Genomic DNA, 14,207 nt, shown 5'->3' with positions numbered 1-14,207 from the left:
ATGAAGGGTCTTAGGGGTTCATAAATGGTTTGATATTAATGACAACTTTATGAAGTTACTTATGTCCATTATTCTGGGTACAGAAACTATAGGTTTCAATAGATTTTCAAAAGCCAACCCAAAAGTTGGGAATCACTGCTCTTCATTTCCTCATAAATGTACTGTGTTCACTTTAAAACTATCTCTCTTTCCCAATAACCTAGGCCTGAAATTTCAGAATTATCTTGAATTCTTTCCTCTTTGGTTGCTGCACCTAATCCCACAAAACTGCCAAGTTCTGCAGCTCTCTCCCATCTCTCTCTTTCTCCCCCTTACTGTGGCCATTATCTCTTACCTTATAAATTACTTAGTCTAAATTACATACCTTATTACCAGTAAACTCTCTCTAAAGCCACAAAACTCTGTCCGTTTTGCATCCTGTTCAAAAACATTTAACTTTCACAGAAAAAATGTTCAAACTCTTTTGACTAATATGAAGAGCTCTAAATAAGTTGGCCTCAATCTGCCTTTCCAAATATTTCTCCCATTATAAGCCTTCATATTTCCTATAGTCCAGGAAGCTGAATTGTGGTTTTCTAAACATACTCTATAGTTGAACAATATCATACCTTTTCCTATATTTCAAAACCTAGTTCTTTCCTTCTACCTTTTTAAGATAATCTCTGAAGCAAAAAGTATTCTAACACTAGCAAAATGTCTGTACCTCTCTTGCAAGCACTTAAAATTTTCTTTTTACTTTACATAAATAGCAATATATATAAAGTAGTCAACCATCTATCAGTTTTCAGGAATAGGAATGAATTAACTAAAAGGCTGGGTATGGAGTTTTTGTTCATGAAAATAAGAAGAGAAATTACAAGTAACATCAAGATCAGTAACCCAGGTACGAAAGGAAAGAGAAAGAAAAACAATTTGCCCAATCTTAAGAGTGGGAATGTGGGCTGCATGTGAATGCATGGTTTCATGAACACAGTAAACTTAATAAGAGTAACATGCTGGCATTATATTATACACTGATATCAACTTCAGATAAACTGAAGTATTAAATAAAATAAAAACCTAGAAAAAAATATGAGAAAAAAAACCTGCTTGTTTTCAAGTAGGAAAACCATAAAAGCAACAGAAAAAAATCATAAAGGAAAAGCTTAACAGCATCAACAAAAAGTTTTAAACATCTGCGTGATTAAAAATAATAAATAAAAAGCCTATCATAAATTTAGAAATATTAAGCATACATATCTGTCATGCCTTTAATACACAGAACTCCTACAAACCTAATAAGAAAAATTAATTCAGAGGCAATACAAATATGAGCTATTAAGATGGGCAAGTCTGATGCTCAAGTTTCCTAAAAGTTCCCAATTCAACAAGAAGATATCAGCTTAAAATGTACTAATATAGAAAATGGATTTTCAAATTATAATACCTATAGATAGACAAAAGTAAACTAAAATGGGCACTCTTAATAGGATGTTGGTTCAAGTATAAATCCATGCTTAAAAATGGACCTTTATTCCCAGTAAATTTATTTCAGGAAATTTATCTTAAAGTGTTCAGAAAGGCAGTCCAATGTTTCCTAACAAAGATATTATCTGCAACACTGTTAATAAGTGTGAAAAGTGAAAAATAAATGTCCAACAATGAATGATTAATAACAGTACATCCACACCATTATGAAATGTAAGACATGCGGCCAGGGAAAAAAAGAAGTATAACTACTAAATGACATGGAAAAATGTCAAACATACCTTGTTAATTAAGAAATAAAAGATTATTCTTTATTTAAAAAGTGTACTTAGAAGACAAGCTGGTAGTATTAACACTGGTAATCATCATTGGATAGTAAAAGTCAGGTGACTAATTTTCTTTAAACTTTTCGGTATTTTTTATGTTGTCTACAAAGAACAGATATTTAATATAAAGTAAAACTTAAAAAAGCACTTGAATGCACCTATTAGGTTTTGTTTTCAAGTAGAATTAGGCAATGAGTAAACTAATACGTTAGAGATAGAATATGGCTGAACTAGGTTCCTATTATATGGAACTCTCCTAACTTCACTGACAAGAGGAACAGTAATTATTACTAACTACACATCAAAATATTTCTCAACAAGAAGTACAGCAGTGAGATATAAGGTGTAATAAACTGAAATCTACTCAAAATCAGAAAAATGGCTAATAGGTACTAAGAGCAAGCTTTTCCTTTCCTGTGAAAAACCTTACCCTTCATTCTAGAATATGAAGTTGTTACTTTCACACCCATGGACTAGCATCTGATTCAGGATAAAGTTGTTGTGTTACTCTAAAGACCATATAAATGTCCCTGTGTAACACAGATCTCTCAGAACCACTATAACAGAGGGTCTTCGGAACTGGCGATTTTGTGTGTCAGAAGTAGACAGTCTTACTAGATGCATGAAATGTCCACACACTAAATGTTATACTCTGACAAATTTTTTAAAGTGAAAAAGGTTTACTCATTTCTTCATTTGTTCGTATAAATATCATTTTGTATAAAAGCCCAAATAAAAAATTATTGTTTTCCTGCGTAAGCCTACAAAAGAATAACTGTTACATAGACAGTACTGACCAATTATGAAGAGCCTCAAGTACAATGAAGCTTCTGTTTGATTTAAACTTCTGTTTATCTTGGTACCATCATCATAAATGTATAATAATGTTCAACTTAATTGAAACAAATTCCTTGATACAGCATCCATGTTACAATAAACGTATTGAATAAAATGAATGGAAGTAAATCACTGCAAGGTTAAATCACTATACAGAACCCATAACTTGAAGTATTTTTATTCTAGAATTTGTAATTCTAAGGAAGTATTATTACTTCAGGTTGAATAATTCCAAGAAGTACAACTTAAATTGTTACCTATTTAATAATGATATTAAAAATACTTCACACAGGAGATTTATCACAAAAAGTGGTTTCCTTTAAAATATAAACTGTATTAATTTTTTTAAAAGCTTGTTATTTTTTATCTACTGCCACCTTTTCATATTCAAAGATAGACAATCTTTAAGACAAAAGGATCATTAGAGGTCATTTGCTCCAACTCTCTCATTTTGTAAATGAGGGAACAGAGAGTTAGAACTACCTTTCTGATGGACACACAGCTAGTTACTAAAACAGCTTCTAATTCAATGCTCTTTCCCAGGTTAATACCTCTGAGAACTAAAATAGCTTACAGCATAATCAGAATAATATAACAGGTCAGCAAGAATTTCAATTATTACACAGTAATCTATTTGCTTTATTAGGTGAACTCATTTGCTTTGTATGAGCTGAATATTTTTTGGATACACTTAGCAATAAAAGTCTAACGTTAAATAACTTTTTCTGATTATGGGACTAACAGCCCAGTATGCTTACACAGACCCCCTCTTCTATAGCTTTTCAATACCACACAATTATTAATGAAAAGGAAGAAGATTACAGGGTTTAATAGTACACAAATATAGATTTTAGTTTATATTTAGCGTGCTTGTTTATATCCCTTATAAGACCTACTGACAGAATTTACACAAAATCCTTTTCTTCCAGGGAGGTTTTTTTGGTTTTTTGTTTTGTTTTGTTTAGTGGCTGGCTGGTATGGGGATCCGAACCCTTGACCTTGGTGTTAGAAGGCTGTCTAACCAACTGAGCAAACTGGCCAGCCCCAAGAAGACAATTTTGTCAAGTTCATGAAAAATGTTTATATTTGTGAATAGGCTTTCAGGATAATAAAGAACAGACTATCTGGCAAATAAGAAACAGCAGATGCCGTTCTCATTTACGTAAATGCCAATACATTTTTGTTGAACACAATACTAACAATACTCCCAGATTCCCAGTTTTTCTAGTAGTAAGTTAGGGTCCACATTTCCATATATTTTACTAAGATAAGAAAAAACTATTATAATAATGCATCAGAAAACCAATTAATTTATTTTTCATTTCCTGTCAAAAGAGATAATACTGTGGTAATAGTCCAATCACCATTTCTCAAGCTTCTAAAGGGCTGTGCAGCAAGGAGGAGCAGACCCAGTGGGGAGTGTGGTGGGTAGAGGGCAGAGATGGGTAAGAGAGAGACAGAAGAAAGGAAGCATGAGAACACAGGTTTCCAAAAAATTTCTAACGAGATGCACCCTTCCCAAACCACTTTCTCTGTCTTATCTAAGATCCCTAAATATGAACTCTAATCATTTTTATTGTCTTAGAAATAACAGTAAAATGTCAAAAGTGCTCAGAATGGTACACTGTACGTTAGTAAAACTTAGCTATGATTTTTATTAAAATAGTATCTTATTATATTATGGGAAAGTTTCCCCATGGAACATTAATCTTTCTATGAGAGACAATGATATGCCAGGAGAGTAGCTGGCACCCATTAACAACTCAAATAACGTGTTCCTACTAACACAGCTCACCCAACATAAATACGAGGGTACTTCGAAAAAGTTCATGGAAAGATCTGTATTATCTTTTAATTTTATTTTTACACGAACTTTTTGAAGTACTCTCATATTAGCTGTACAGACTTCTATGCACTCATTAGTTGCTTATAATAAATACCTGCTCTTCTTCCCCTCTCCAAAAAGAGAGCTTCCATCACCCTACTGATGTTGTGTCTATATTCTTCCCTTATAATAGAAAGATTCAAAAGTTGACTACTACTTTTGAAAGGTAGGTCACTAATTGAGTTTGCTCCTCCTCCCACAATGCTTCCTTCACAAAAATAAACAGGCTTTCCCAGTTAAGGATTTGAGTAATGTCTATGTTTGTGTATTATACTACATTTAATGAATTACAAATTATTTTCATATCTTGTGGTTAAATAAAATTTTTAACAAACAATAACCCATTCTTTATTAATATAAACATTATAATAATTTACAATTAAGCTGAAAAGGGGGGCTGAGGCCCAAATCTAAGATTCAGAAATTATTACTTACTGCTGGTACCAGTAATTTCTTCACTTCTTCAACTGCTCTCTTCAGTTTGATTTCTGCTCTGTTCTGAGCATCTTCCACAGTGATTAGTACATGTAAATCTTCATTAAGATGCTCCCAATTGGGCTTGCCTCTATTTTGCTCCTCCTAAAAAGTTTACAAAGTATATTACTATAAATTTTTCTCTTTAAAGAGAAATTACACTTTCATAATACTAACCTGTTGCCAACTACTTAAGTTATGTTTATTTTATTTTTCTATGATGACACTACAAACCTTTTGAATTATTTTCCTTCCCTCCCCTCTAAAAAACCCTGGCTGTGAGACTACTGGACCAAATGATACTTAATTCAACAAATATTGTCGAACACCTACTATGCACCAGGCATGGAGCCAGATGGCCAAGAATACAACAGTGATGAGTCAACCATAATCCCTGCAGTGCTCCTATGTACAAAGAAACTTACATATGATGTCACCGTTAAATTATCATGAAAATCACTGAGAAGCATGTTATTATTTCTGTATTTTACTTATGAGTAAAGAGAAGATCACTAAGGTTAAATTACTTCTCAAAGTCACACAGCTAATAAACTGTCAATTTAGGAGCTGAATCAGTCTTCATTCTCAAATTCAGCGATCTGCTTTTAATAACATTGGTTGTATTCAGCATAAGGAAAGTATTTTGCAAATGGACACTACTGTGTAACAGAAGTGCTACTTGTTTTAAGTATTTCAAGTATGGAGTAATTATGGAAACACCTCATTTTAATCACAAGAAGTAAGTGTAAGAATAGCTTTAACTATATTGCCATCAGCACGTACTTTTAAAAAATGGACTGTAAGGTCACTCTTTAATTATATCAAGTCATAAATACGTATCATTTCTTTGTTTTCTAATCACCTAGAAAGGAATATCCCCCTGTTGAAAACTTTGTCAAGCTACAGAGAGGTTTAGAAGTAGAGTTGGCCATATTTCTCTTTCACCTAAGATATAATAATTTCAGAATTTCAGAGCGGCTTCTTGTTTGAATTTTTAGAGGTAATATATAAATACATGTAGAAATAATTTATAACATATGAATTAAAAATTTTAAACTATTGAAAAAATAAAATATATACTTATAAATATGAGATATCAGACAAAGCACATAATCCTATCACTGGCCATCTATGTTTCCAAAAAGTGAACTGAGTCAGCACAGTGTCCTCACAATGGCACCATGGGATACAGTGCCAAGTAAACTACTAGCTCAAACACTTGACTGTTTTAACACCAGATCACAACACATTCCTTTTGATGATGTCATATCTTTGCAAAGCTAGGTTTTCTGCGGTTGCTATAACAGCAACTCCATGCAAAAACCAACACTGAACAAGAGGGTGGCATTGTCCAATCTGATTCTAAGGTTTGAGAATCTGAACAGTGCACAAGAAGACAGATGCCATTATTAAATAACGTGGTTATGTACAAATAAAATTAATTGTAAATTTTTTCAACTTAAGATGTTTTGATATAAATACAAAGGTACCTCAAAAAAAAATTCATGGAAAGATTCATATTATCTTTTAATTCTACTTTTCCACAAACTTTCTGAAGTACCCTAAGTTGTTTGGGAAATAAATATTTGATAGATAGAACTATAAGCTATTTTCTTTCACCTGGGGGCACCATGAAAAGAAACTAATGAGTCAATGAATTGAGATATTGGGAACCTCAGGGTTATTGGTATGGCAAATAATATAAAGTGTGTATAAATACCTCTACTGTGGCAAGAAAAATCAATTTTTAAATCCAAATTTTAATTACGGTGAAAAAAGCTAACAATATTTTCCTACCAAAATTTGTATTTTTATCTTTTTTTGGTAGACAGACCTATGAATTTGGTGAACCAGAAAGTGTGCTTATTTGCCTAAATCTGTACATATAAATAAGGAACTTCTATTTCCAGCCAAGACGAAGTAACGGGAACCAGATTCACTCTACCGATTATAACAACCAAGAAACAGGCAAAATAAACAAAACAACAATTTCAAGCCACTGGACATCAGGCAAGTAAAGACAATGATGGCGACGAGATGGGAAAAATGAGGTAAGCCTATGACTGCCCCAACACACTGGCTTGACAGTCCCCAGGACAACTTCCTGAGTTGAGGAGACTAAGGTGAGAGTCCAGGGAAACTAAAGCAGCTAGATTCACAGGTTAAGAGTCCTGAAGAGAGCTGCACACAAAGAACTCCAGAGAATTGCAAAGGGCCCACTCAAGCATTTGGCTGAATACTGACCAGTGTATGCTTGGGAGGAAACTCCAGAGGCTCAAGAACAAACCACCCCCCAAAGATTCCAGGTTCTCACACAGAGCCAGCAAGACTTGACAATTCACAAACAGTGGGTAAAGTACACAGAAGGGTTCTGAATACTGACCAGTGTATGCTTGGGAGGAAACTCCAGAGGCTCAAGAACAAACCACCCCCAAAGATTCCAGGTTCTCACACAGAGCCAGCAAGACTTGACAATTCACAAACAGTGGGTAAAGTACACAGAAGGGTCTTACCTCAGTAGTGGGAAATAATTCAATCTAGTCTGAACCAGTTAGCTCAGCTGGTTACAGCGCACTTTTATAACACCAAAGTCAAGTGTTCAGATCCCGTACAGGCCGGCCACTAAAAACAATCTAAACCTAGTCTGAGCACTGTTCTAGTACTGCCTAAATATATTTTAAAAGCAAGACCTAAAAAAATCAAATTGTTTCCAAATAGCTTCATTGTGTCCCAGAACAAAGTTCAAGGGTATTTATAAGAATACCAAAATATCCATCCAACATGGTAAAATTCACACTATCTGGCTTCCAATCTGAAATTCCAATCCAAAATTAACAGGCACTCAAAAAAGCAGGAAAATGCAACACATACCCCCCCCCTCCCAAGTAAAATAAAACCCAATTGAAACCAACCTACAAGTGACACAGATGTTATAATCAGTAGCCAGACATGAAAAGCTATCATACATGTAATGCATGTGAGAGTCAGACACTAATACCTACAGATACTAATACAAAAATGATGGAGGAACATTTAAAATACAAAATATTTCAGAAAAACTTAAGATTAAAAACTAAAATTGTAACTTTCCACAGAAACTTTTACACATAGAAAAGACAAAAGCCAGAGGATTTAAAAAGAAGATATTATTTGCATGACAGGAACAGAGAACAAAGCTGCAGTATAATTTGCCATTGTGCTTTAATGAAGGAATACATTTGAGTTGTAAAACACTTTGGCAAATACATACTCTTAATTCAGTAACTTAAATGACAGTTAAAAATACAAAAAATAAAAAGTTGCACTTATCCTAATGTTTGCTTTAAAATATATTTGCTTACAGTTTTAAAAAGTTAATAGAACAAAAACTTTCAAAGATGGTGAAATGAATGGAATCCTGTACTTTCACTCCCTCCTAAAATTCTTCTAAAACACTGTGTAGCTTAAAATGGACAAACTCATAAAAAAGAAGAAAATGGAAAAGGAAACAAAAATTCAGGAACTTTCAGGTAAGTAAGTAGCATAGACTTAGCAGATTCCAGATGAGAAGGAAACCAATTTCAGAGCAGACACCACCCCGCAACCCTCAAAAAAAAGCCTGAAGAAATTGGCAGCAGTGGAAATGGGAGTGAGGATTGTGCTGAGACTGGAGGACTGGCTGAATTCTCATTGAAAAGAAGCTGAATCCCAACATTCCCTGTCCCCAGATAGCTAGCTATCGAACACTAATTCCCAGCAGAAGACAAGAAATTTATTCCTAAACAAAGTAAAACACGTTTTGGAACTGGGTTATGAGGGACAGTTGATGGGATAATGTACGCACTGAAGGCTGAGCTGTCCAGCCATCTCCCCCACTCCACACTCTGGGGGCAGGACATTGAGTGACCCTTCTGTGGAGAGAATGACCAGCCCAACAGACAGACAAAAAACAGCCTGAAGAAAAGCAACCACTGAGCAGGGAGAGGAAAAATTAAAATATCTTCAAAGAGTTAAGAGAAGATACTACCTCCCTGAAACTAGTAAAGAATGCTATTTTTAAAAATTCCAAACATAAAAAGGAACTCAAAGAAATGATCAAGTTTTTGCTATGATGGATGCTAATTACCCTGATTAGATCATCACACATTGTATACATGTACTGAAATATAACTCTTTGCCCCAAAATATGTGCAGTGTTTCGATAAAAATTTTTTTTTAAATTTTAAAAATATGAAAGAAATGAAAAACTTGATAGAAAGGTTGTAAGATAAAAATTGAGGAATTCTCCTTTCAAGTAGCAGAAAAGACAGAGATGGAAAATGGTATAGAATCATATATAAATTAGAGGACTAGTCCAAGAGATTCAGAAGGTGAATGACAGAAGAAAGTGTTGGGAGAAAAATTATCAACATAATACTTACTTAAAAAAAACAAACTGAAGGACATAAGCTTCCAGATTAAAAGGGCCCACTGAGTTCTCACCACAATGAATGAATAAAAAACTTCAAAATCAACTAGTAGCAGTGTAAGCATAAAACGTAGCAATAAAGAGCAAATTCCAAAGCATCACTTTAAATGAGCAGGAAGTGACTATGGGTGGTGGTTGTGGTTAGATAGCAGAGGGGGAGAGCAGAAACCCTGTTTTCCACATAAAACCTTATAAAATCTTTGATCTATGTGCTTATCAAACTTCATTTTTAAAAAGGTCTTCAAATCATTCTACCCAGAAGCCACATTTATCTTACTGTAGTCCATTCCACCTCAAGAAGATGTAACATTAAGTAAATTCCTTCAACAGCGAGTTTTGAGTCTAGTAATTATTCAATACAAAAGTAATTTCTCCCTGTGTTCTCATTCTGTTTCTAAAACAGATAATAAAAACAATCTGGGATTGGCAGATATTTATAGAAAAATCAATAAAACATGTCAAGAAAGGTTTATTTTTAGCCGTAAATTAAGTAAATAAGTGAGAAATAGATATAATTATAGGATGCTTACTTCTGAATCCCCAAATATTCACATTAAGATCCCACTCCCCAGATTTCTCACTTCAATAAGTAATTCAGAACAAAGAAAAGGTTGAAATAAAACAGAAGGAATGACAAAATGGATACACACCAAAAATGGTGCATCTATAGGTGGTCTGTAAGGCATTAGTTTCTTTTTACAGTTATGTTTCAAATAGTTCAGTGATAAATAGCTGAGATACTGATGTGGAAAAATAGCTCATTAATACTAATTATTATAATGTCTGTTTTATATTCACCCAAAGTCGTATCACTTCATAATATTGGCCACCAAATCTTCAGCCATTTAGAACTTTCTTTGGCATCAACATATTTCCAAATTTACATTTTTAAGCATAATCCTGCCTGTTGATTTCTAGACTTCCAATCCAAATGCCAACTTGACATCTGTACTTCAGTGTCTCTAAAGCACGCTCAACATGTCTGAACTGGAGCTCAGTTATGTCCTTTCTCCAAACTTGTCCACAATTATGTCTCAGCTATTACTGATTGTGAATGAGTTTCCTGACTAAGTGTGAATTTTTGAAATTTGATGACTGATTGGTTTTGTAGAAAAATCTTTGAAATTAGTCACAGCTTATTTGTGCCTTGATAGAGACTGGCTACTGAACATTACCCATCCATTTCAATCCATGCTAATTTCAAGTACCATTTCTCGCTCATGTTCCTACGATACATTCACATTTACTCCATATGATGTAAATCAATTGGCCATGGATTTTAATGCCCATAACTTTCTGCAAGTCATCACCTATACCAGAATGTCTCTTCTTTCCTCTCCTCAGTATTTACTTTTTTTCTTTTTCACTGTATCATACAGTAACTTATAGTTACCTATGCACTGTCTTGTTCTATTAGAAAGTTTGCTCCCAGTTGAATACCAGAATCATATTTCACTGATTTTTATCTTGACTGTACACACTGATTTTACACCTATCTGGCCCTAAACAAATATTTACTGAATTGATAATTCACCTTTTATTATTGAAGAGCATCGTTAAAATCAAATATCAAACTGCATTAATATGCTGCAGCTTTCCCACAGTGCTCTGCTGCTAGTGATTACTGTGCATTTGTCTATATAATCCTCTGTATCTTCTCCCTTGCTCATATATATCTTGGTTTCCAGTCCTGCTTATTTTTGACCTCCTTAGTGGTCAGCTATTATGAAATGGATTGTGTACCCCCAAAAGTTTAATGTGTTGGAGGCTTGGTCCCCACTGTGACAGTGTTGAGAAGGTGGAAGGCCCAATTATGGCAAATGAAAGGTGGGGCCTTGAAGAGGTAGGTGATTAAGTTGTTGGTTTAATGGTGGTCATGGGCATGGTCCTGAGGACTTTAAAAGAAGAGAACATGACAAGTTCTCTCTCTGCTCCACCATTTTTCTGCCACGTTGAGACCCCTGCATTGCTGTAAAGCCACCACCAAAAAAGACCCTCACCAGATGTGTTCCTAGGACTTTGGACTTCCCAGCCTCTGAAACTGTAAGCATTAACTTTCATTTTCTTAAAAATCACCCAGTTCCAGGTATTTCTGTTAGAAGCAACAGAAACAGACTAACACATCAGGCATATTTGACAATCTTTACCCCATCTTTTACTCTTGTTCTCTTACTTTTGGTCAATTGTCCCATATTCTCTACAATAATGCTCATAAGGTCTTATTTTCATATCTCACCAAAGACAGCACTTTTCTTTTACTCTAACAAGCCAACTTGACTTGTTTCAACAAAGCACAACAATGGAGGACAACAAAGGTCAGTCTTTTTAAAGCTGTAAGACTAAAGTTATATCTCAATATAACAGAGCAAAGTGACAGCAGAGACAAACTACATATAAATAACTGCTATATGCATAATATGTTTAAAACCCAAAACCACTGACCTTGAATCTTCTGTTTTAAGGCAGGGTGAAATGACAAGAGAGGATTCAAGAAAGTGGAAAATAATCTTATTTATAATAGTAAATTAAAATTTAGTAGCATATTAAACAACTTTATAATGGCATTCAGACCTGATCACAGAGCAGACAGACACAACAACTAATGATACTTTATTAGGGTCTATATTCTTAACAAGTATATTATAGAGAAATAAATTTCAAATAATTCTTAGCCTCTAAGGTAATGATCAACAAACTAAAAATGAAAATATGATGATGATGATGATGATGATGATTATACAACAAGGCTTTTATTAAACAACTACTGGTAGCCAAGTATGATGTTAAGCAATATAAAGACATCACTTCATTCAATCCTCTTAAGTTAAACGAGTACTCTAAGGTAATGATCAACAAACTAAAAATGAAAATATGATGATGATGATGATGATGATGATGATTATACAACAAGGCTTTTATTAAACAACTACTGGTAGCCAAGTATGATGTTAAACAATATAAAGACATCACTTCATTCAATCCTCTTAAGTTAAACGAGTGAGGAACTATTATACTTACCAACATGTTAACAAAAAGACTTAGACAGAGATGGCTTACCCAAGTCATACAGATAGTAAGTGTTATACTACCAAGCTACTGTACACAGGCAGAGCAGAAAACAAAGTTCTGAAATCTTTAGAATTCTTTCTGCCTTACCATTTTATATTTAAACATTTTGGCATGGAATTCTAAGTTATAGTCATCCATCAATACTCATGGGGGATTGGTTCTAGGACTTTTGCAGATGCCAAAATCTGGGGATGCCCAACTCCTTTATATAAAATGGCATAGTATTTCAATATAACCTATGCACACCTTTCCCTATACTTTTAATAATCTCTAGATTACTTATAATACCTAATACAATGTAAATGCTATGTAAACAGTTTTTGTATTGTTTAGGGAATAATGACAAGAAAAAAAGTCTGTACGTGTTTAGTACAGAGGCAGTTTTTATTCCCTTATAGTTTTGATCTGAGGTTGGTTAAATCTACAGATGCTAAATGCACAAAAGCAGAAGGCTTACTTTATGTCTTGTACTCAGAATTTTAGAGCTGGTAGTTAGGGACTCCGGATGCAGGTGAAGAAACAGATTAACAGGATTATTTGGTAGATTTGGTTTTGTTTTTCATCATAGTGGTCCTATCCCCTAATTCCAAGCCAAGTGTTCTTTCTCCATAAATAAATTCCTGAATAAGTCACATGAAGAACAATATCAAGAAGCGGGAGAAAGGCACATTCTAAAACAGATCTCTTGCACCTACAAAAGTGCTTTTTTCCTTAAATGAGAGAATTGCCTATCGAATGTCAATGACATAAAGATACAGAAGAATAAACCTATAGACGTTTAATTTAACACATAGAATTCTTCCAGTCTTTAAAGCTTCTAACAGATAAGGTTCTTAAAACTAAACTTTGGTCTTAATACGCAAAGCATATTTCCAACATTATTGCTGGGTTAGGGCTAGACAACACTATTGTCTGTAAATGAATTCTAACCATTATTTTTCAATAAAATATTATCCATTACATTTTTGAAGCTGCTGTCTATAGTGACATAGAAATATAAAGTAAAAACATAACCTCAACATTTGAGAAACTACTTTTGTTTTTGACTATTTTTTAATTATAAAGAACTTCATGAGTCACTGCCCTATGAAGTTTAAAATTATGCTCTAATTACAGTATCTGTTTGAACAACAAAGTAATTCTATAAACATGAAGCATCAGAGCACACTGATTGTCCCAACTCCTGCTGATAGACTGTTTTAATTAGGCATTTGTAGTCAGGCAAATGAGCACAAGACTACTGTTCCTACTGTGTTCTTAATGTCAAAGTTCATAAACTAAAGCCTCTCTTTCTATTTAAAAGTGTTATATATCGAAGCAAACCAAGGTTCCAATAACATGCTTACTATGAATACAAACATCTTATGCCAAGTATTAAAGCTTAGACTTATAACCATCTCTAGTTTAAAATATAATCTTAATTTAAGAAATGTTCATTGAGAAACTGGGCATGAAGTATATTTCACACAATCTAATTCCTCACTGACTCCAATCATAAAAGTTGACCTCAAAAACATTTTTAAACTTGAACTTCAGTCCAACAACAATCATGTTTTTAAAGCAAATTATTTTCTAATCATAATAAAAATTAAAATAACTTTATATCCAATTTGTTGAAATCAACATGTAGGAAAATCTTTATAAGTAGCAGGCATTCAACAAATGCTTATTTTTTTTTTTTTTGTCTTTTTTTGTCTTTTTT

The 14,207-nt window shown here is 33.7% G+C and overlaps 1 protein-coding gene across 5 annotated transcripts in view; it reads right to left on the bottom strand.

Annotated features, from left to right (window-relative positions):
- Positions 1–14,207, bottom strand: part of QKI (QKI, KH domain containing, RNA binding) — a 145,078-nt gene that overhangs the window by 36,917 nt on the left and 93,954 nt on the right. For all 5 annotated transcript variants that reach the window (XM_008574547.1, XM_008574544.1, XM_008574546.1 and 2 more), the window contains exon 4: positions 4,951–5,094. In XM_008574547.1, coding sequence (XP_008572769.1) covers positions 4,951–5,094 — 144 coding nt within the window. The remainder of the gene's footprint in view (positions 1–4,950; positions 5,095–14,207) is intronic.

Source organism: Galeopterus variegatus, unplaced genomic scaffold (assembly GCF_000696425.1).
Source record: "Galeopterus variegatus unplaced genomic scaffold, G_variegatus-3.0.2 Scaffold1062, whole genome shotgun sequence".
NCBI lineage: Eukaryota > Metazoa > Chordata > Mammalia > Dermoptera > Cynocephalidae > Galeopterus > Galeopterus variegatus.
Note: the sequence above shows the minus strand (reverse complement) of the source record. Positions and strands in the feature narration are given on the sequence as shown.